General features: G+C 39.4%; 1 protein-coding gene across 1 annotated transcript in view; it reads left to right on the plus strand.

Annotated features, from left to right (window-relative positions):
- Window positions 1-5,814: 5,814 nt before the first annotated feature.
- Window positions 5,815-24,843, plus strand: part of LOC135198431 (ras suppressor protein 1-like) — a gene marked incomplete at its 3' end in the record, with an annotated part of 40,859 nt that continues 21,830 nt past the window's right edge. The window contains 5 exon segments of the mRNA XM_064225964.1: window positions 5,815-5,996; window positions 12,292-12,463; window positions 12,759-12,880; window positions 14,842-14,924; window positions 22,769-22,883. Of these exon segments, the coding sequence (XP_064082034.1) occupies window positions 5,888-5,996; window positions 12,292-12,463; window positions 12,759-12,880; window positions 14,842-14,924; window positions 22,769-22,883 (601 nt within the window). The 5' untranslated portion in view covers window positions 5,815-5,887.

The raw sequence follows: 24,843 nt of genomic DNA on the forward strand, positions 1-24,843 counted from the left end.
GAGAGAGAGAGAGAGAGAGAGAGAGAGAGTGGCGAGACGGGGCTGGGTGGGGGGGAGAGGAATTAATAAGAAAATGTTTAATTGTCTTAGGGTTTTTTGGGGCGGTTTACAAATGATTCAGGAGAGAATCTTCCGATATAGGAAGTGTAGTATAAGCAACAGTGACATTCAAATAGAGAGAGGGAGAAAAGTGCTATTGAAAGTCTACGTTGTGGTAATACAACTTTAAAACAGGTTCTATTATTCTAACGAAAGGTTTAATTAGCAGTTCTTATGTATTATTTGCTGTGAAGATGGTTGTATGATGTAGTACAATGATTCAAGGTAATTTATGGAGAAAACAAACTAGTTTACTGAAAAACATTTCTATTTGGTTTCTTCTCCTTCAAACTTACACACACACACACACACACACAAACAAACACCCACATACACAAACGTCCAAGCGTCCAACTCGCTTATTTTATTCATATGAGCACTACGTAAAAAACTGGAATAGGTCTAGGTGAAAAGCTCAGTGGAGCATTTGTTATTAAACTTCCACTACGGGCTTCCTTCCTATCGTACCTGTCAGTCACGCCTACAGAAGATATTACCTTCTTTAATAACAATTCCCTCCCGGGAACCCATATACTACAACTCTAATAGTTTCAAATTCCACACTGGTAACAAAGCTCATTCACTCTAATTCCGGAAACCCTTTCTCTCTCTCGTACCTGGCAGTCGCTATACGGAAAATGTTAGCTTTTTTAATAACAATTCCCTTCCGGGAACCTCTACTACTACTATTATTACTACTACTGCTGCTACTCTCTCTCTCTCTCTCTCTCTCTCTCTTAACGAAGCGTTGTTGTGAGACTAAATTTCATTAACTCTCTTCATACTAAGTAGCCCTAAGATCTATTTCGAACATGTGAAATAAAGGTTCCTAGTTTTCTGTCGATGACTACATTACCGAGCAATCTTATTTACCGTGGATTTTTCTTATTTAGGTTATTTTTATCCATTTTCCTCTAGTCTATGATGATTGGTTTATTGCTACCATTGATTCTGCCTGTTCTTTTCTTCTCTAAACATCTGGCCCATTAATCTGACAGGTTAACTTTTCTCTTAACAAATCTTTATGACGAGCGCTGGAAAACATAGTTCTGCAATTTTCCCTCATATAAATAACACGAACCATACCATGGATTGGAACTCATCCCGACTTTTATACAAGAGCAGCTGTCGATACGAATGTCGGATGGTAGAATCTTCGCTGATTAAACAACGTGATATGTCTTACCTTTCCAATGGAGCCTGGCACTCTGACCAGATAGACAATATCTTCCTTAAAGCAACGAGGAAGCATATTAAAACAATTAAGAAAACCAGCGGCAGCTTAGCGGTGACTCCAGGCATCACCTAAGGACTTCCACTATATATTTCGCTAATGAAACTCCTATTCATTCACTGCTTAGTGAAGGTGGAAGTGAATCCACCGAAATCTAGTCCTTAGCTTTAAACCAGTGTTTTATTGGGACTTTTATGCTTGAGACGTATATAGTGTTTTAACAGATGAATTAATTTGCAAATATATATATATATATATATATATATATATATATATATATATATATATATATATATATATATATATATATATTTGTATCTGAGATGATTGTCTTAAACCTTTAATTGCACCCTTTGTTTATGCTTGTTTGGGAATGGTTTCTTATCTTCCAGGTGTGTCGGATTCTAGGCACTAATCCTTTTATAATCCCTATCTGTCAGTATACGAACCTTCTTGTATTGTCTTTTCTCGTATTTTTGTCAGTAGCTGCTTCAGTAAAGGGCTTTTCAGCCGAAAGATCGCAGACTCCTTCGTTTATTTTTCCTTCGTGGCATTTATCTTTATTTATGGATTTATCACGTTCCTAACTTTCGTGATTCTGTTATACTATATATCTATATATATATATATATATATATATATATATATATATATATATATATATAGATAGATATAGATATATATATATATATTATATTATATAGATATATATATATATACTATATATATATATATATATATCTATATATATATATATATATATATACTATATATATATAATATATATATATTATATATATATATATATATATTATATATACTATATATAAAAACTTACCTTAGTAGTCGATCACCTAGATCCCCAATATTACTTAACGGAAAAGAGTTCATGATTTAACAGAAATATCAAATATAATAGGCCGCCACCTAGAATCAGTAGGCAATAGCTTGAATTTAGATGAACATTTCCGTATTAAAAAAAGGAATGAAGAAAAAACATATAATTAATTTTGAAACAAGTCAGCAATTTATATTACAATGTCCCATTTACATTTACCATTAGAAGAATTTGATGCTGCACTAAAACTTGTAGTAACTCTGCCCCAGGAAAGGATAATATCTCTTTTCTTTTGAACTCCTTATACATCTGAGCATTAGAGCCAAAGAATATTGTATTTTATAATCACCTATGGAAAAAGAAACTACTTCCCAAAGCATGGAAACACGCTATTGTAATTCCTATACCCAAACCTGGCAAAGATCCAACATCAGTAAATAATTATAGACCTATATCACAACTATACTCTGTTTTTTTCATCTGTCCATCGCCAGTGGTCTTTTTGTATGGTAACACTGCGTCCCCGGGCTTGAAATAGTTACGCTGTGTAAGTTTTAGGTAAATGAAGGATATCTGGTTGTACATTTGCAAACTGAAAAGTGTTTTAATAATTTACTGCATGCGAATTACACCGTTAATATTCGAAATAGGATATTGTTATTATTGTCGAATGTAAGCTGCCTTTTCGGGGTGGCGAATGGAACAGCCAGACGCAAATTCCATCAAACAGATACTAAACCAAGTTACGTATATCGTATCTGGCTGAAACGCACTTTATAAAAATTAACAGTACAATACTGATATACTTACGTATAATGAAGTAATACGTTGACATCTTTGCCGTAGTGAATAGCGAGAGAAGCAATTTGCCCGCCACTGCGTCTGGCTGTTCCATTCGCCACCCCGAAAAGGGAGCTTACATTCAACAATAATAACAATAACCTATTTCGAATATTAATGGTGTAATTCGCATACAGTAAAATTATTAAAACACTTTTCAGTTGCAAATGTACACCCAGATATCCTTTTTATTTACCTAAAACTTACACGTAGCGCAACTATTTAAAGCCCGGGACGCAGTGTTACCATACAAAACCACACAGGCGGATGGACAGATGAAAAAAAACGGAGTATAGTTGTCTTTGTAACTCATGGAAAAAATGTGAAATAATAGACTTATATGGTATTTAGAGAAAAATAAAGTTCTAGCAGCAACCCAATCTGGAAGTAGGAAAAATCATTCAACTTTAAACTCATTAACATCACTAGAAGATCAAATCAAAAGAGGATTTGTACAAAAGAAAATTACTGTCGCAGTCTTATTCGACATTCAAAAGGCTTATGATACAGCATGGAGATATTCAATCTTAAAATCTCTATATGACATAAATCTAAGGGGTGAACTCCCAATTAAAGAAGGTATCCCACAAGGCAGCGTACTAAGCAGCACATTATTTGCATTAGCAGTCAATAATATTGTTAAAATGCTTCCAAAAGATGTAAACAACAGCTTATATGTTGATGATTATGCCATTTTTTACACTTCAAATAACCTAGCTACGCCACATCCAAAGAATTTTAAATATCTCCATAGCTAAAATTGAACAATGGGCATTACCTGTTGGATTTAAATTTTCTGTTGGAAAAACACAGGCAATAACATTTTACAAGGATCGGCGCTGGCTCAAAAATCAAGTTGTATCTCTTACCATGAATAACACTCCCATCCAATTTTATCCAGAAGTCAAATTCTTAGGCCTATATTTTGACAATCCTTTGAACTGGAAGGCCCATGTGAGACATACCAAAGCAAAGGCCTTGAAAGCTTTAAATATATTTTAAAAATTAGCCCACACTCCATGGGGTACTGATAGAGAAACATTATTGAAACTTTAAAAGGCTACAGTTCTACCAATATTAGAATATGGCAGTCCAATTTATAGTTCTGCTAGTGAGACAACTCTCAAAATGCTAGACCCAGTGCATCGTTTAGCCACTGGAGCATTCAAATCATCACCAGTCCAATCGTTGATTGTAGAAAGTGGAGAAATGCCACTATCTTATAGATTCAAAATAACAACGATGCCCAGAGCTTTAAAAATTGTAAATAGTCCAGCAAAAACCAAAGATTTATTTAAAGATCCAGATTGTTGCTGGAATACAAAAATTATCCCATCCTTCCCTGTTAGAGCTAATAGATTATTTAATGACATTGACCTTTATTAAATTTTACAATTTTGGCAAAATAATGCCTCCATGGTTGATAAGTGCTCCCCGTATATGTAGCAAATTGTGTACAATACCAATTAATAAATTGAATAATCCCCTTGCTATGAAGCAATATGTTCTGGAACATTCAAGATACACAATAAAAATCACATATATGCTGATGGTTCCAAAAGATGATGGGAGTTGGATTCGCTTGTTTTGACGGAAACAATATAAAGATCCAAACCTCCTTACAAAGCAAAGCATCAGTGTTCACTGCTGAATTACTAGCAATAAAAACAGCATTAAGAACTATATCTGAAAACCAGTTTAATGAAGTAACCATCTTTAGCGATTCACTGCGTTCAATAAATGCAATAAGCTCTTATACTCCAAAAAAAAAATTATAAATGAAATTAGACATACATTATATGAAATGGAAAGGCAAAAGATATCTGTTACTCTAAGATTAGAAGGCAATGAAAAAGCAGACACCTATGCAAAAGAGGCTAGAACACTTCCAATATCAGCAGAATTGTTGCCACTAGAAGATTATATTAGACACAGTAAATCGGTGATTAAGAAAAAATGGCAAAATAACTGGAGGGAAAACCATCCTAACAATAAATTAAGAGAAATAAAAGAAACTGTAGACCCGTGGCCATCATCCTATCAGAAATGCCGCAAGAATTCAGTAGTATTGACACGGCTAAGAATTGGTCACACTAAACTGACACATGGTTACCTAATGAGTAACCCCCATTCCCCTATACCTATGTGCGAAATATGTAATGTACAAATAACAGTAAAGCGTATTTTTAAAATCTGTCCAAAATATAGAATCCAAAGAGACATATTATTTAGAAGATATTCTGTTAAAGAAATATTATCTGAAAGTGACAAATGTTCACTTTTTGATATTTTAAAAATCCTTAGATTTAATCATTTATACGATAAAAAATAATATATAGTGATTTATAATATATTCCAGATAGTAAATATATATTTTTTTAGATAATTTATATTCCAGATAGCATATATTTATTTTTTAAAATAATAATTTATAGAGATTTTAAATAGCATGTCTAATCCTTCGGGCCAGCCCTAGGAGAGTTAATATTAACTCAGTGGTCTGGTTAAACTAAAGTAAAAAGAAAAAAAAAAAAACTTAGTGTATTTTTCGAACAAGACTTTCGCCCCTAAGAAAGCTATCATAAGAAACAACACTAATTCCTACTTTTGTAAACGTTTAATTTCAAAACTTATTATTCTGATCTGTCAGATATAAAGAAACATTGATTACCTATATATAACATATAACAAACCTTGCCTTGTCGTACTTTTTAGGAAAAGAATTGTCAAAGACAATTAAATGAATGTAACTATGAGAAACACTACTAATTCCAAAAACGTAAACAAAACAAATCTTAATAGAAGGTCGTCAGTCGTCGCCCAATTGAGAGTTCGTGAGACGTCCGTCAGGCGATCCGTATCTTTAAGCCATCAATATGTCGAAAGCGGCGAAGAAAACCCTCGAGGAGGCAATCCAGTCTGGAAATCCGGAACTGGACCTACAGGAGAAGCAGATTGCGTCGCTGGAAGAGCTCCCAGGACTGTGTAAGAATGTCTCCAAATTCCAGGTGTCCCTTTGGGTCCTAGACTACCACTCCTCCTCCACGCCCTTTCGTTTCCGCTCGTGACTCATTCCTTATATATAGGCTAGATTTAATTAATGGCCGGCATCTTTTCACCGCGCTACTAATGACGTACGATCTTATATAGTAGCTACTACCTAGATTTGACGCTAGTTTGTGAACGTGGATACTAGGCTACTCGATGGTTAAGCTAGGCTACGCCCATAAACTTGGTGGGAAAGCTTATGCCCTTAAACTAGGGTAGGCGAGGCAACACCCTTACACCTGGCTAGGGTGCCTTACCTGGTAATTCTACAGTTTAGCTAAGTGCCCAAATTCACTCCATTACATAAAGATAGGGTAAAAAAACTGCATGGTACAGGGGTGGACCATGTGCGATCAATGTGTACAACCCCCAAAATAGTACATTATAACACGTCCTGACACCGGAGATGGGCATCATTTGCGACTTGTCGTTGGTGAGAAACGGAGCTAAAGACCTCTACTCTCCTTTCGATGTAAGTATTTTCTCCAAAGTTAGAAATTAAGGCCAAATTTTAAGATTTAAACAGAGGGTAGTGAAAAGGGTGTACACGGCAGTCCAAATCTCACCAAAACGCTTTCAACATATTTACTTACAACTCGAAATATTTGAAGATTGACGCCATCTCGATGTTTACGTAGTCGCTTGTGTCAATAAACTTCCCATTTCCTGTGATAACACGGTCCCTAACCAGCTTGTTTGTTAGTAAACAACTGTTTTGGTAGAAGAAGACGACGAAGCGTGCACTTGGATCATTTTTTAAATAAATAGTAAAACATCAATATTTTACATATTTATGATGATTAATTTGAAAATATTCGTCATTGAAAAAGTAACTCGATTCTGACTCAAATTTAAGTAATTATTTTTTGGAACCAGAACGTTCGTTTAAGTCCTGTATTATGATGTCACGACATCTTGGCTTTCGTACCTATTGTAAATAATTGCTTTACTCAACTTTCTTGCAGAACAGTTTACCAGTTATTCATGCAGATTATCAGCTATTCATGTAATTGTTATAATCGTAATGCGCATATATATCTTTATTAATTACTTTTTGGATATATGAAGATGTTTTAATGCCGGATCATCGCCGTAGTGTGACGCAATCGTTTTCGTTCCCTGGGCCTCTGTTTTCGCACCATAAGAAATTATGGGGCCGAATTTGCAATGATCAGAAAGTCGTTAAAAGAGGAAAGTTAGCATTGAGGGGCATATGTTTTGATTGAGAAAAATACAAATTTATTCAATACCTAGCTTATAAAAAATACTTTATTACAAAAAACTTGATTGACAACTAAGCAGCATACCTACTATGGGTTTCAGCGACAGTTCAAGCACGTTTTTGGGCAATGCCTATTTCTGTAACGAACACTCGTATCAGAACGAGATTTTGCTATAGTGCATTACACCCAGTGCCGTAATTTATAAGGGTATCGTGAATCACTTATCGTAAAGAATAACGACACTTGTCCTTGTACCAAGAGACAAAAACTTCATTATGCAGAAATGGATATGAACATGTGTAAAAAGCTCCACCTACCCTCTCCCCCACCCCTTCCACCGCCACCCCTTTCCTTCTTCGTTCCTTCGCCTTCCTCTCTCTCTCTCTCTCTCGCTCTCGCCTCTCTCTCTCTCGGTCTCTCTCTCTCTCTCGTCTCTCTCTGCCTCTACTCATCTCTCTCTCTCTCTCTGTTGCCATTCAGTATGTGTTGACCCTCCAAACTGGATATAAGACTACACACAAAATGTTGAAATTTGTGAAATTAGGCTATGTATTGGAAGTATATATACATAAATATTAAAGCAATTTTATCATTATTGCATTATTATGACAACTAGAATTCATGGAAACAGTTTATAATAATGAATCGGGCGTATGTGAAGCCTCCACTAATGTGGCAACAATGATTTTGCCATTCTTAGCATGCAAACATTAAAGGTTACATTTATTTCTGGCATACGGTTATTAAAGTGCTAGCAAAAACAAAAAAGCAAAAAAATATATATATATAATCCACTTATCCGTAGTTGTTCCTCTATGGTTTTCGGCAGCCAGATGTACGAAAAGGTTAGAAACATTGGATTGTGTCTACTTTAGAAATATCTGTAATTTTTCGGGGTAATTTGGTTGCAAAAAAGGGATAATATACATGAATTAAATTAAAATTTTTAAACAACAAAGTAAAGTTGAACTAAATAACGAGTAAAGTAAACAATTTAGGGAATAAAACTTTGCAGTTTCGTTGTCTGCTGCTCGTAACTGTGTTTGTGGCGCGCACGCTTAAGAACCAGGAACAGCAACTTGTGTAAAGTGCAATGTGGAGTGAATTGAGACCAAAATGTTATAATAACAATCAAATAAGCACTATGGAGTTTCAGTTGTGATGGCAGTAAGGATAAAAACCACCGATTACAAGGTAAAAATGAATTCAGTTCAAACCATGACCCCAGGAATAAAAAGTTTCATACTTTCAGTAATATAGGCAACAAAATGTTGTTTTATTGTGCTGATTACAACTGCAATCTTGAGTAAGATCAATAAACGTTACATACGTATATACGCTAACATTGTTCAAATGAGTGCTGGGAAGGCTGGAAAAGATGGTTGTCGTCACTGATCAGAACCTGTACATCCACACGGTAGCCGCCATATTGGATTTCAAAACTGCCTTGAAAACATATTTTACGAAGAGCGTCACATGCTTATTTTAATTCGTATGGGGCTTTCATATATCACATTATGTTGACGAAACTTCAATCTTTTGAATGGTATGCTTGGAGTTGTAATTGTATTCTTGTTTCACCATTTAAATATCGAGTGAATAAGACCCGTCCACCGTAATAAGGGTTGGTAGTCGCTGGTGTTTCCCCCTAACGATTAGCACAGATCTAGGCATCTATTAAGTACCTACTAGGCTACTACCTAGGTTAAACAACTGCAGACAATCCATCGTCATCGCGCTGGTCAGGCCTTATTCACTCTATATTTAATTGGTGAAACAAGAATACAATTACAACTTTAAGCATACCATTCAAAAGATTGAGGTTTCGTCAACATAATGTGATATATGAAAGCCCCATACGAACTAAAATAAGCAAGTGAGTTCTTCTTAAAATAAGTTTTCAAGGCAGTTTTGAACTCCAATAAGGCAGCAATCACGTGACTGGCAGTTCTAACCACAGACAATCCACCATCTCTCCCAGCCTTCCCAGCACTCATTTGAACAATGTTAGCATATATATGTAACATTTATTGATCTTTCTCAAGATTGCAGTTGTAATCAGCGCAATAAAACAACATGTCGTTGCCTATACGTATTACTGAAAGTATGAAACTTTTTATTCCCGGGGTCATGGTTTGAACCGAATTCATTTTTACCTTGTAATCGGTGGTTTTATCCTTCTGCCATCACAACTGAAAGTCCACAATGCTTATTTGATTGTAATTATACACATTTTGGTCTTAATTCACTCCAAATTGCACTTGAACCATGTTGCTGTTCCTGGTTCCTAAGCGCTCACTCCACAAACACAGTTACAAGCAGCAGACGACTACACTGTTTATGAGGTGCAAAGCTTTATTCCCTTAATTGTTTACTTTTCTCATTATTTAGTTTAACTTTACTTTGTTACTTCAAAATGTTTATTTAATTCATGTCTATTATCCCTTTTTTGCAACCAAATTAACCCCCCAAAATTACAGATATTTCACAAGTACGAGCAGACGACGGCAAAAAGACTCATCGTTGCCAATCTAGTAGAGCGTCACATACGCCGATGCATTTACAAACTGTTTCCATGAATTCTAGTTATCATAGTAATGCAGTAATGATAAAATTGCTGTAATATGTATATATACTACAAATAGATAAGCTAATTTCACTTATTTCCCCAGTTTTGTGTAAGTCTTATACCCACTTTGGAGGGTGAACACATACCAATTGACAACACTGATAAGCAATTGAAGAATGCAAAACGCCACAAAGAATACTGTAGTTTCCTTAGATAAGTACTGGTTAGAGGTTGGGTTTATGATTGTTGTGATGAAAGTGCCCCAGCGTCTATGGGTACAAGTGGTGTGCGGATTTAGCTCAGGAAATGGGAAGTTTGTTGACACAAGTGACTCCTCAAACATTGAGATGACATCAATCTTCTAAGCTTTTTTAATCGTAAGTAAGAATTTCGAAAGTGTTTTAGGGTAGTGTGCACTGCGTTGGCCACACTTTTCATTACCCTCTGTTTAAATCTTAAAATACCTATGGCCTTCATTTCTAACTTTGGAGAAAATACTTACTTCAAAAGGAGAGTAGAGGTCTTGAGCTCCTGTTATCACCACCAACAACTCATGACTGATGACCATCTCTGGTGTCAGGATGTGTTAAAGTACTTTTTCGGAGGGTGGCCAAAACCGCGGTAGTCGGTGAGTTGGCCGGTCCGCTTGGTTGTTTACCCTATTTATTGAATCGTGGAAAACAATAAAGAAAAAAAAAAAAGAGCCCTTTATCTATCTACTTACAGAAGTAGAGATTGTAAAAACAAAGGTAATAAAGGGGGAATGTAAATAAAAACATAAACAATTTTTATTTGATAACGACCCAGAGAATTTTGAGAAAATCGTGAAGCTATAGCCTAGTATCTACTATTTCTTTAAGTAGATAAACTTCATTTTTTCAGATTTATCAAAAAGTGACTGCTGAAGGGCAAGAGCCCATGTCAAGCTCCTACCTGGTTCCTTAGCTCTCATTCCACAAACACAGTTTCAGGTAGACTACACCACTATTCATGTGAGGTGCAGAGCTTTATCACCCAGTTTTTTATACAATTTCTGCTTCAGAAAGCCAATAAACTCCTGATTTGTGGCAGATCTGTCAAAAGAAGAAATACACAAATGGAGCAGTGAATTTGGACTCCTAAACTGTAGGATTATCGCCTTGCCTATATCCTTAAACTAGGCAAGGCAAGGTTACCCTTAAACCTGGCTAAGTTAGGCTATGCCCGTAACCCAATAGGTGCTGGGGGTTGCCACTTAGGGACTACGGCAATATTATGCATTAGCAACAACAGTAATGGAACCAATATTTTCTTGCTCATTTTTTAACTTATCGCCTAATGTAATACATGGCTGTATTCTCCTTGTGTCGCAGATAATATGAAAGCCTCCCTGGTCCCACCCCCTGGGGCTGACAGAAGGTTTACAATTATGCTACTTTTATATTATGATTAAGAGAAATCTGGCATATTTTATGCTCAAGAGTGAGCTGAATGTGTGATAACACTGTTGGCATCACTGAAACAGCTAAGGGGAGAGACTAAATTTACCACAATATTTGAAAATAAAGTATCAATCATATCGACATCATCCTTGTGCAGCATATAAAGAGTTGATTTTAGTGACTCGCCGCACCTTCTGGTTTAAACTAGGCTAGACAAGGCTGTGTGCTTAAATGAAGCTAGGTTAGTTTTGGGTGTGTGTATACCAGATTAGTTAGACGAGTAATGTGGGGTTAAAATTATGATCCTGCACAGCTAGACAAGGCTACTAGTAGGATAGGCTATGCCCTTAAATTAGCCAAGCCCCTGAATTATCAAAGCATCTAATAAGTTGAGAGGCTACTGTATTGTCAGTTATATATAAGCAACTGGAGATCAAAATATGTTGTAGACATGACACTTGCAGTTATTCATTTACATTGTCCTGTTATACTTTACTCATTGATCAGTTCATGACTAATCCAGTATTCATATAACTTAACACCAGGTAGGGAGGTACATATATTTTCTCACAGTAGGTCATGGTTTTACTACTTTTGTTATTGTTGTGGTGCATGTTGGATAACAAAGACCTGCATAGGTTAGAAGGGCTTATTACCAACAATTTTAGTGTCCCATTAGACACGAAGATGGAAGGTTCCTATATTGCCATCTGTCTCAGTAACAATTAAGGGTAGAAACTTGTGGTAGGATACTTGTGCACCAGTTTATAGGCCCATACAAAATGAAAGAAAGGCCATCCTATGTTTCACAAGACATCTTGTTGGTTACAGACACCACCCTACTTACAAACAAGTTACGTTCCTGGCGGCTGATTGGATGTTGAATTTTTTGTAAGTTGGTTACTGTACTCTTCATGCCTATTTAAGTATGTATAGTTTGTATGTATCTGAATGTTTGTAAGTAGGATGGTGTCTGTAATTATTTAATATTAACATTTTGGTTTAAAATTTGTTTTCAGTGTCATTGGAGAACATCACAAGACTGACACTCACTCACAATCGTCTGACAATGATCCCACCAGCAATCGCCAATCTTATCAACCTGGAAATCCTCAACTTGTTTGATAACATTATTGAAGAGTTGCCAACATCCATCTCATCTCTGAACAAGCTTCGTATCTTGAACGTTGGGTTAGTATTTTGAAATGTACTACAGATTGCAGATCATAATTACATATTAAACAGCACTGGTTAAAGTTAGAAAGTGTCGTAGAGATTGAAGTAGTAATGAGTTATTAACTTTGCATGGAACTTATTCATTTTCATTATAAAAGTAGCTTAACAACCATTCATATTTTTATTCTTAAAACAGTTTAACAATGCCATTGGTATTTGTATTAATGACAAATCATTGCATGTTTTAACTTAATTTCTTACAGCAAAGAAGAGTGCTAGCAGTAATTACTTTTTTTTTTCTCATTTTCAGAATGAATCGGTTAGATGCTCTTCCACGAGGATTTGGTTCTTTCCCTGTCCTGGAAGTGTTGGATTTTACTTACAACAACATATCAGAAGGAGAAAGTCTTCCTGGCAATTTCTTCATGCTTGGTAATAACATCCAATTTTTTTTTCCAAGAGTGTATATCAACCACCTTCAACATGCTTATGTAAGCTTCATGCTTTATGGTTAGATATGGTTTCCAGGACTTTCCCACATAGTTTAGGTCTTCACCTATGTTCTCTTTCCTTGGTTCCCTTAGATGTGTTCCCACATCTACTGCTTTACTGACTACCATTATAATTGCTCCTCACCCTGCCCCTGGAGGGGGTAGTGCCGTCAGTGCACCTCATGTGGTGCACTTAGGCATTACTCTACTTGAGATTTTTTGCAGCCTCCCTTTCAGCACATAGCTGCCACCCCTTTCAGTCTTCTTACTGTACTTCCATTCATAATCTTTCTCTCTTCTTACTCTCCACCCTCTTCTGACAATTGTTTCTTAGTGCAGTTACAAGTTTTTTCCTCCAGTTACACATATAAAATGTTTGTACTCTCAATTTTCCTAGCAGTGCTGAATTACTTCATAGGTGCCAGTGCTTGGCCTTTGGCATAAATTTTATATTCTATTCCATTCTTTATGTTGCGAATGTTATAGCGACTTTCACTAGTTCGTGCCCAATGTTAAGGGCTGATAGCCCTACCTTAATGATGGACAGGTTCCTGCCCGTGCGCACAACAACTGATAGGTAAATACGTTATTTTTACAATCTCTATTACTAAACTAAACTCATTCAGAAATTAACAAAGCAAAGTACATAAACGGAACTTAGGTGGCTCAGCACACCACACTTGGACAAATTCATTGTGGCCACGCGACCACTCTAAAACACTAAGAATTCCACAAAATCAAATTACGCTTTCTTAATGCAACAAGTGTGCCAACACGTTAAAAAAATCTGAACATGCGCAATAATGATTAAACTCAATTAGCCCAATGATGGCTACAAAAAGGAACAATTACTTAATTTGTCCAATTCTGGTCAATCACCTTCAGCCTCATCACCTCACACCCGCGTGCCACGTTCAAGACCCAGACGTGTTGTTAACTGTACCAAGTTAATTAATGAAGAAAGGCCAAGAGCGGCATCCAAGGGGGTTTTATAGCCGTGTGGATTGGGTTAGTCATTTTTATAAAATTAATTTTTGTTGAGAAGGAGACATTCCTTTGTTTTTCATATAATTTACAAAACAACATGAATTTTGCCATTAAACAATGAGGGAGGAGAAGCAATGACCAATAAATGCACACATACAAAAAGGAACCATTTCATTACAGCTGCCAATCTGCCATATGCTTGACAAACAATCTTTACGTTACAAAGGAGAAAATAACAGAGGGGTGGAAGATATGTCTTGTAAAATTCGTGCGCTAATTTTTCACAACACTTTATATGATAAATATCATGATAATCAATGTCAAATGTAAAAGAACAAGGACAAACTAGAGTAGCAGCCTGCAGCAGAACAGAATGTTTAAAGTGGTTTACTGCAATAATCAATACTTTGCTTCTGTTTGCACTGGTTATGGATGCACTGAGTTAAGGGATAAGGAATGAAAATCAACTGGAATTGTTATATGCATTGGCTGTGGAAGATTATGACAGAGTGAAGAAGAATTTCAAAGACGTAAAAGAGTGGCAGGAATTTCTTGAATGGGGTGATGTGAAGGTGCATGTGAGTAAAGCTGAGATTAATGTGTCCAGCAAGTAGAGGAAGGATAAGTTATTTGTAACAGACAAAAGAGGTTGATTGTAACTATATGAATAACTACCATCATTAGGTAGATTTTTACCTAATTACCGAAAACCAGCTGCCAATTTTTGTACCAAACCAATTCAAGGTGCTTGCTGGATAAATGAATGTAAAGTTGGCTTGAAGTTGTTAATGAAAAGTTAATCAACTGCCTGTGAAAGCAGTTTGGGGGTGTTAGTAAAAGGGATTTGTATGCAATAAACAGTTTTAAAATAGCTCATATGTATAGAGTAACTTGTACTGTTTACATAAATTACAGAATCCCTGCGAGCCTTGTATATGGGTGACAACGATTTTGAAGTTCTCTCTCCAGAAATCAAGAACTTGAAGAATTTGCAGATTGTAAGTAGTCTTATGACTTTTATTTCTTTCTTTTATAGTAGAAAGAAATATTAAAATGTTTGAATGGTGTAAGTTGTTTATATAGTTTTGTACATGAACTTCCTGCCAGATATATACTTAGCTACGTCCTCTGACGTCACGACAGAATTCAAAACTCGCGGCAAATGCGACAGGTAGGTCAGGTGATCTACCCCACCCGCCGCTGGGTGGCAGGTGTATGAAACCAATCCCCCTTTCCAGTCATAATTTTTCTGTCGCCGGTGTCGACTACATCTGTTGTCGATACCTCTCGATTTTGGATTATTACTCGTTTTCGCCCTGGATTGTTTCATCGGACTTTTGGTGAAGTACCTGATCCTTGGCTTGGCATTTGCGATTTGTGGACCGTTTTTGGATTATTCTTTTGATTATTCTTGGAATTTCATTATGTCCCTGATTTAGAAATTAAGAAATCAACTATGTTCAGAGTTTGTTCTGTTAGCGATTGTAAGGTGAGGCTACCGAAAGCTGCGGTAGACCCTCACACAGTATGCATGAGGTGTAGGGGAATGACTGCTCATTTATTAACCCTTGTAATGATGTGGTAATTTGAATGAAGAAGAATGGAATGGCGCTTTCTTCTTATGTAAGAAAGCTTGAGAAGGACAAGGTTAGGAAAGCTTCATCTAGGAGTTCTAGTAGGTCTCGCGCTAGCGAGTTTGAAGTTGATAACCCTGTTGTAGACGTAGCACCTTTACCAGTTTCAGCCCCTGCTTCCTGCACCGAACCCGAAGATGCGCCTTCGGAGGTGGACACTATGAGAGCCACTATTCGCAGCATGGAGCTGAAAATTAAAGTGCTAGAAGGTAAGAGTGATAGCAATTTGTGCAGTGATCCCAGTGCAGTGGAGGGTGCGTCTGATCGGCTCCCTAATGCTTCTAGGCCTAGACCTCTTCCAGACTCCCAGACCCAGTGGAGGAGGAAAGTCGAAAGCCGCAGGAAGGTTAGGGAGAACCCCCACCGGTCAGGCGTCCCCTCGGTAGCGCCTGATGTTCGATCCCAGGGGCTACCTTGGATCGCGCCAAGAGAGAAGTCTTACGGCAATGCTTCTCGTCTTCGCCTTCTCCTTCGCCCAAACGTGGTTGGAGCTCCTCGGAAGCTTCTCGGCCGTCGAAGAGAGCCTGGCAGGCTTCTTCCGCTCTCCCCTCCAGCCCTGAAGTTTTTTCGGAAGATCCTGGATTGGATGTGAAGAAACCGAGGATTTCTTTGGAGTTTCGCTCTCCTAGTAAGGATCGAGCTGCGTCTCCCGTGAAGGACTTTGTTAAGTCTCCTACACGTGTGTTGGCTAGTCTGCAGGCGCAGATTACGGCTCTGGCTGACTCCTTGATTGTGACTTCTGGTCGTAGGAAGGACGTCTCGCTCCTGGTAAAGAAGTCCAGGCGCTCTTCTCCAGGCTTACGCTATTCGTCAGTAACCGCCCTCTCTCCATGAGTGGATCGTAGTACGCAGGCGCTCTTCAAAGGACATGGCGCTCTCCTGCGGACATCGTTCTCCGTCGGACAAGGGGCATGCTTCCGTAGACGAGCCTCTCCTGACAGGCGCTCGTCTAGAGACAGGATCTCTCCCGCTGGCAGAACGCCAGGAGCCTGGTAGGCGTTTTTCTCATGGTAGCCGCTCTCCTTCAGGCTTTCGCTCTCCTGTGACAGACGCCCTTTGGTAGACAGGCGCTCTTCTCCTGTCAGCCGCCCTTCGCTTAGCAGGCACCAAGAGCCTGGTAGGCGCTCTTCTCCCGATTTTCGCTCTCCTCGAGTTAGGCGCGAATCTGCAGACGCTTCTCGCCTGGTAGGCGCTCGTCGCCAGAGATTCGCGCTTCTCGCAGCAGGCGCCAAGAGCCTGATAATCGCTTCCCGCATGACAGGCGCTCTTCGCCAGGGCAGCCGCTCTCCTTTAGACAGGCGCCAGGAGCCTGATAGACGCTTTTCGCCTAATAGGCGCTCTTCGCCTAATAGGCGCTCTTCGCCTGATAGGCGCTCTTCGCCAGATTTTCGCCCTGCGTTCGTTAGGCGCCAAGAGCCTAGAATACGCCCTCATCCTGACAAGAAGGAGTTTTCAGGCAGAAGCTCAACGGAAGTTATAACTTCCGGTTCAGATGTCAGAGTTCTTCCAGACATTCTTCCAAGGATGGACTCTCGGCTGAGGACAAGACAGCCTTTCATCGTAAGGATCGTGAAGGATCTTCGGCGGAAGAAGAACAGGATCCCTCGGAAGAAGAAATTCCTAAAGATTCCTCCGTTTCTTCATACAAGCGTTTGACGGACCTGTTGCTTCAGGAATTTGGAGACGCCCTTTCTCTGTCGCCCCGCCCTCGCGCCTCTTTCGTTATTTTCGACTTCGAAAACTTCGAAGGTTTCATCCTGTGTCAGGATGAAGCCTGCAATCTCTATGAAGAAGGCGCTTAGAGGTTTTGGTGAGTGGCTTCTTTCGAAGGAAGAGAAGGAAGACGGTGTTCTCTTTCCCTCCTTCTAAGCTTACTGGGAAACTAGGATTCTGGTATGAATCGGGAGAACCCTTGGGCCTCGTTCTTCCATCCTCGGCCGACTCGGACTTCTCTTCACTGGTGGATTCCTCTCGACGCTCTGCCCTCATGTCTGCTAAGACGACATGGGGATGAATGAGCTTGACCACCTGTTGAAGGGAATGTTCCGAGTCCTGGAGGTGTTTAACTTCCTAGACTGGTCTTTGGGCGTTTTGGCCAAGAAGACGCAGACCCCGGATTCCATTTCTCCTGAGGATCTTATCAGTGTTCTCACGTGTATGGACAAGGCAGTGAGGGATGGATCGAGTGAAGTAGCTCCACTTTTCGGAGCGGGAGTGATCAAGAAGAGATCTGTGTACTGTTCGTTGCCTGACGAAATCAGTATCGCATGCTCAGAGAGCCTCTCTCCTGTATTCTCAGCTCTCTCCTCAACTCTTCCCTAAGAAGATCGTTCAGGATGTTTCTTGTGCCCTTTCAGCTAAGGCTACACAGGACATGCTAGCCCCAGTCTACCAGGAAGCCTCACTCTTCTTTCCAAGCTAAAACCAAGAGAGACTCCAGTTAGGCAGGAGCCCTTTCGAGGAGTCCCTCCTGCCAGAGCTTCTTCCTCTAGAGGATCTAGACCCACTAAACGAGAAGACATTCTCTAGATCCATCAGAGGGAAGAAGTAGGATTCAAGTTCTCCAGACTTCTGAAGTTTGCCGACGTCTGGGCCCAGAAAGGGGCGGACAACTGGTCATCTCGATTGTCCGCAAAGGCTACCTCATTCCCTTCTTATCAAGACCTCCGTTGACGACGAAACTCCGAGGGAGTTGGTAGCCAAGTACAAGGACCCCATCATGAATCAAGCCCTCTCTCTAGCAGTAGATCTTATGCTGGAGAAGGAGGCGATAGAACTAGTGAAAGATCCTCATTCTGCGGGTTTTTACAACAGACTGTTCCTAGTTCATAAGAGCTCAGGAGGATGGAGACCGGTTTTCTGGATGTAAGCGCCCTGAATGTCTTCGTAGAAAAAAAGGAAGTTCGCCATGGAGACAACTTCTTCAGTGTTGGCGGGCTCTTCGTCCAGGGGACTGGATGGTGTCCCTAGATCTTCAGGACGCTTACTTCCATGTGCCTATCCATCCTTCTTCACGGCGAAGTTTCTGAGATTCATGATGGGAGGGAAGATCTTCCAATTCAGGGCCTTGTGCTTCGGCCTTTCGACAGCCCCTCAAGTTTTCACGGGTTAATGAAGAATGTAGCGCAGTGGCTACATTTGGAGGGAGTGAGGCTGTCTCTCTATCTAGACGATTGGCTGATCAGAGCAAGCTCACAAGAAAGATGTCTGGAGGACCTACAAAAGACACTGACTTTAGCAAGTTCGTTGGGGCTTCTGGTGAACTTCCAGAAGTCACAATTAATCCCCAGTCAAGAGCTGATATATCTGGGGATTCGGATGGTTTCTCCGGATTTTCGGGCATATCCGTCACCAGAGAGGATTGCTCGTTGCCAAGAGAAACTAACGACCTTCCTAGAGAAAGATGCATGCACAGCGAGGGAGTGGATGAGTCTGTTGGGGACACTTTCCTCGCTGGAGCAATTCGTTTCTCTAGAAGGTTGCATCTCAGACCTCTCCAATTCTTCCTTTACCGGAACTGGAGGTGTCTCTCTCTAGACCTGGAATTCTCCTTCAGGATATCAAAAGGAATCAAGAAGGACCTTCTGTGGTGGACAGATCCTCTCCGATTTGCAGAAGGTCTGTCTCTGTACATGCCAAACCCGAACCAAGTATTGTTTTCCGACGCGTCGGAGACGGGTTGGGGTGCGACCCTAGGGTCAAGAGAAGTGTCAGGCACCTGGGAGGGGGGGGGGAACAGGTGTCCTGGCACATCAACAACAAAGAGTTGATAGCAGTGTGGTTGGCGTTAAAAGCCTTCGAGCCCCACGTCCGAAATGCTATAGTTCAGGTCAACTCGGACAACACCACAGCCTTGGCTTACATAAGGAAGCAGGGGGGACGCACTCTTTCTCCCTGTACGAAACAGCGAAGGACTTGCTGTTGTGGTCTCAGGCAAGGAAGATCGTTCTCCTCACCAGGTTCATACAGGGAGAAAGGAATGTCAGAGCCGATCTCCTGAGCAGGAGGAATCAAGTGCTCCCCTCGGAGTGGACTCTGCACTCAGAAGTTTGCCAGGACCTGTGGTGGAGGTTATGGGGCAGACCTCATATCGACCTTTTGCGACAGCAAAGAACAAGAGAATAGACCTCTACTGCTCCCCGATCTCGGGACCCAGGAGCAGTGTCAGTCGATGCTTTGCCTTCTAGACTGGAGAGGTCTGGACGTCTATGCTTTTCCTCCATTCAAGATTCTGAGTCAAACACTCAGAAAGTTTGCGGCCTCGGAAGCGACAAGGATGACGCTGGTAGCTCCATTCTGGCCGGCCCAAGATTGGTTCACAGAGGTAACTGGAATGGCTGGTGGACTTTCCAAGAGCTCTTCCACAAAGAGTAGATCTGCTCAGACAACCCCACTTCGACAGGTATCACAGAAACCTCCCCACTCTCAATCTGACTGGCTTTCGACTGTCAAAAGTCTTGTCAGAGCGAAGGGGTTTTCAGATAAGGCAGCGAAGGCTATCGCATCAGCTAGAAGCCTCTACCCTTAGTGTCTACCAGTCGAAGTGGACGTCTTTCGCCGTTGGTGCAGAAACCAGAAGCTTTCCTCTTCCAGTACCTCTGTGACCCAAATCGCAGATTTCCTGGTTTTTCTCAGGGAAAAATGCTGGTCTTGGCAGTTTCGACCATCAAAGGATATCGGGTGAGCATGTTTTAGCAGTTCTGTGTTTAGGCACAGGAATTTAGATATCTCCAACAACAAAGACTACATGATCTGCTAAGATCTTTTGAAACTTGCAAGAAACCCTCGTCTCAAATTCCGAGCTGGAACCTGGATGTGGTTCTTCGTTTCCTGAGGTCCTCGAAGTTCGAACCTCCCCAAGTCATCTTCTTTCAAGGATCTTACGAAGAAGGCTCTGTTTCTTTTGGCTTTAGCATCTGCCAAAAGAGTTAGTGAGCTCATGCTCTAGAAGGAAGGGTAGGTTTCAAAGGAGATTCCGTGATTTGTTCCTTCCTTCCTTCTTTTCTAGCTAAGAACGAGAACCCCTCAAATCCTTGGCCAAGGAGTTTTGAGGTTCCAGGCTTAGCTCCCCGGGTAGGGGAAGAGCCAGAAAGAACTCTTTGCCCTGTGAGGACTTTAATATACTACCTCCAGCGGAGAAGTCTCTTAAGGGTTGGGCATTAAGGACAGACTTTGGTGCTCTGTAAAGGATCCCAGTATACCATTTTGTCTAAAAATGCTTTGTCCTTCTCATTAGAAGCCTCGTGAAGGAAGCACATTTGGCTTGCGGTGAGGATCACTTCAAGCTTTTGAAAGTCAAGGCTCACGAGGTAAGAGCCATTGCGACGTCCTTGGCTTTCAAACAAGAATATGTCACTCCAGAATCTGATGAAAGCAACATTCTGGAGATGCAATTCAGTATTCGCGAACTACTACCTTAAAGACGTCAAGATTACTTACGAGAAGTGCTTCGCGTTAGGCCCGTATGTATCGGCGGATTCGGTGCTGGGGCAGGAGCTGAAGCATATCCTTTGTAAATTTTTTCCCCTATTGTTTGTGTTGTGTTTTTTATGGTTGTTTGAAAGAGGATGCGGGTAGGCATCTCTTTCTATTCGTATTGCTAACATTAGAATGGTTAGGTGATCTGTTTGTTCTAGAGCTCCCTCATTGGTAGTGGTCAGGCTCTGTCATTTAAGAGGGCGAATCCCCATTGACATGATCCGACTTGGATTCTACTGAGTAAGTGGATCAAATCCCTTCGGTAGACCCAAAGAGTCTTTTCAGCTGTAGGTCACGCCCTCGCTGTAGCTCTTCAGGCTTTGCAGACTAATAGACAGTAACTATGAAGTCTTCAGCCTTATCAGGTAAGAACCAAGGTTTGTTAGTATCCTACAACAGATGTTGTTTCCCCTTTTTCCTTGTTAGCTCTGTCTTTTTCCCTCCACCAATGGTGTCAATCAGCTAAGTATATATCTGGCAGGAAAGTTCATGTACAAAAATGTATTGTTATTTTACAATACAAAGTTTTGTACATACTTACCTGGCAGATATATACGATTGATGGCCCTCCCACCCAGCCTCCCCTCAGGAGACAGGTGGAAGAAAAATTATGACTGGAAAGGGGGATTGGTTCATACACCTGCCACCCAGCGGCGGGTGGGGTAGATCACCTGACCTACCTGTCGCATTTGCCGCGAGTTTTGAATTCTGTCGTGACGTCAGAGACGTAAGCTAAGTATATATCTGCCAGGTAAGTATGTACAAAACTTTATTGTAAAATAACAATATCATTTTTGTATAGCAGTTTTATTATTAGTAGGAAGTTATGTATTCATCCTTATGTATTTATCTGACCATCAGTCTCTCCATGAGAGCTCTGAAAGTTAGAAAAGAATATCAATTAATTGATTTTAGATGGATTAGTTGTTGGCTAAGGTAGGCTGATTTCCAAGTTATATATTCGTAATCGGTGTTACCTTTGAAATTGCTCTTCCTTTCAGTTTTGAGTTTCTGGTATTAGCCTGCTTTGTATCTGTATTTTCCTGTTTAGTCTGCTAGATTTTTTCATATAAGTAGCTAATGTTATTGCTGTAACCTCATCATGAAGAATGATAAGGCTGTTGAGAGTTTAAACTTTCAGGAGATAACCATTTTCAGGAGATAACCATTTGTTCAGTCCCTTCAGCATTACTGTGCTCCACTTTTCACTGTTCATCCAAAAACAAATCTTCTATGTGACCCTTGAGTCTTGAAATGTGATTCATTGGTTTAGGTAAACTACATATGATCATTATAATTTTGATATATCTTTTGAAGTATGAAAATCATTTCCAAAATAGTTTTTGATATGTTGGTATAATTTCATTTAATTGCATTTTTCATTAACTGGATGTTGTAATTCCAGTTAATATTATTGCTGTAACATTATCATAAAGAATGATGAGGATAGTGAAAATTCAAAGTTACAGGAGATCTGTAACCATAGCCTTCGGTGATTTTTTCAGTCCCCTCAGCGTTACTGTGCTCAAATTTTTAATGCTCATTCAAAAGCAAATCTTTTTGTGACCCCTTTGAGTCTAGAAATGTGAGTCATTGGTTTAAACTACCTATAATAATTATAATTTTGATATAGCTTTGGCATGCATGTTTTTTTGTTTTTTTTTATATAATTCAATTTAATTGTAAACCATTATTTCATTGACTGGTTGACTGGGTGTTTGTAATTCCAGCTTTGTCTGCGCGACAACGACTTGGTAGCTCTACCTCGTGAAGTTGGAGAGCTGACTCGCTTACGAGAGTTGCACATTCAAGGCAACAGACTGGAAGTTCTACCACCTGAAATAGGTTTGTTTGATTATTTTCTTTCTTGGCATGAGACCATAAATGTAGTTTGGGAGGAAAATGTTCATCAGGATTTTATCTGAACTTTCAGACATTATCAATAGAATTTCTGTTGCTCATTAGAAATATACCAGGTTTTGGGGTTGTTATTCTATAGTTAATTGCTCTTGTTTAAGTATTTTACTCTTAATTTCAAGCCAAAAAATTAGATAACAAAAACTATAGTGAAGTACAAAATGTAGGATTAGTATTGTTATACCAATAGTGTGTCTTAATGTACATACTCACATTATACGTACAATAGTTTTAGTCCAATATTACAGCCTAGTCCGACCAGTTTTGAGTGTGACAGGGCATATAGAGCCATATATTTATAAAGCTTCACTAGTATATTGGTTATAGGTTTTGTGGGCAAGATGTTAATGTCAGACCAATCCCTATATTTTCAGATTTTTACTATGAAAAAATATAGTATGAGGTGCCTACTTCTCAGACAATCTCTCCTTATGAATCTCCTGCATTTCCATTCTCACTCGGTATTTCACACAAACTCCACACACACTTAATCAATTGTGGCTTTTCACAACTGTCACAAATGTCTTTTTAACAATATAGTTTGAATTTGATAAAGATAATACAAAGGTCACCAGAACATAGTTAAAACTAAAATAGTAACTTAGCATCTCAGTATTTATAAAGTAATAATAATAAATGACAACACTAAATAATAAATTCTGGGCACATCATGATGGTGATGTGTGTAACACACATACTGTATAGACTTGTAACGTCCTTGTATTCCTTGAAGCTTTAGTATCTTTGCAATTAAGTGTCAACATTCTCAAGCACAAGAGCTCTCTAATCAAAAATTACTACATGGCCTGTCGTCATCAGGATTTTTAAGGTTCATCATAAGTTCTTTGATTACTGTAGTGCAAAGCTTATCGTATTATTCAGCCATTTCCTTTACAACACCATTTTCCATATTCCATTCTGAACGAATCATGTAAACAATTTTGTTTACTCTAAATGACAATTCCACTATTAATATAACCATAACATGTTTAGAATATCCCAGGCCAGTGCTCACTCAAGAGTTCATGTAGCTAAATTATTGGCGCACATCCCATGAAAATCCTTAGTGAGATAGTGTTGTCAGTACACCTCGCACAGTGCACTGTAGACATTACATTGGTTCTTTGCAGTGTCCTCTCTGCCTGTAGCTGCAGCCCCTTTCATTCATTTTACAGTACCTCCATTCAATATTTGCTTTCTTCCATCTTAATTTACCACCCTCTCCTAACAATCGTTTCATAGTGCAACTAAGAGGGTTTCCTCCTGTTTACACTTTTGAAACCTTTTTTTGTTTCAATTTCCCTTTGTGCTGAATAACCTCATAGGTCTCAGTTCTTGGCCATTCCACATCTCATGAAGATGCATTAGTATATATCATGATTTATCATTGTTAAATGATTTAACTAGACAACTGAATTAACATTTGTAACTCATAACATTGGCCTGAAGGGTTTGTTCTTAATGAATAATTAAATTTTATTTAGTATATATGCTTTATTGCAAGTTCTTAAAAATTTGATGTTTGGATGAACTGAAAATGTTTAAGATTTTGACTAAATATCTTTTTATGACTTGTTTCCAATACTGGATAGTTGAGTGTGAAAAATGGATAATCATGGAAAACTGTGTGACTGCAATTATTGTTCTGCAACCCCTGTACAGGCAGTCCCTGGGTTACGACGGGGGTTCCGCTCTTGAGACACGTCATAAGCCAAAAATCGTCGTAAGCCGGAACATCATCAAAAATCCTAAGAAAACCTTACTTTGTTCATGAAAACTTACCTGTCAGATATATATATAGCTGTATTTTCTGAAGTACGACAGAATTTTAAAAACTTCCGACACACGCAGTGGTCGGCCAGGTGGTTTAGTACCCATTCCCGCCGCT

Source organism: Macrobrachium nipponense, chromosome 22, assembly GCF_015104395.2.
Source record: "Macrobrachium nipponense isolate FS-2020 chromosome 22, ASM1510439v2, whole genome shotgun sequence".
Lineage (NCBI taxonomy): Eukaryota > Metazoa > Arthropoda > Malacostraca > Decapoda > Palaemonidae > Macrobrachium > Macrobrachium nipponense.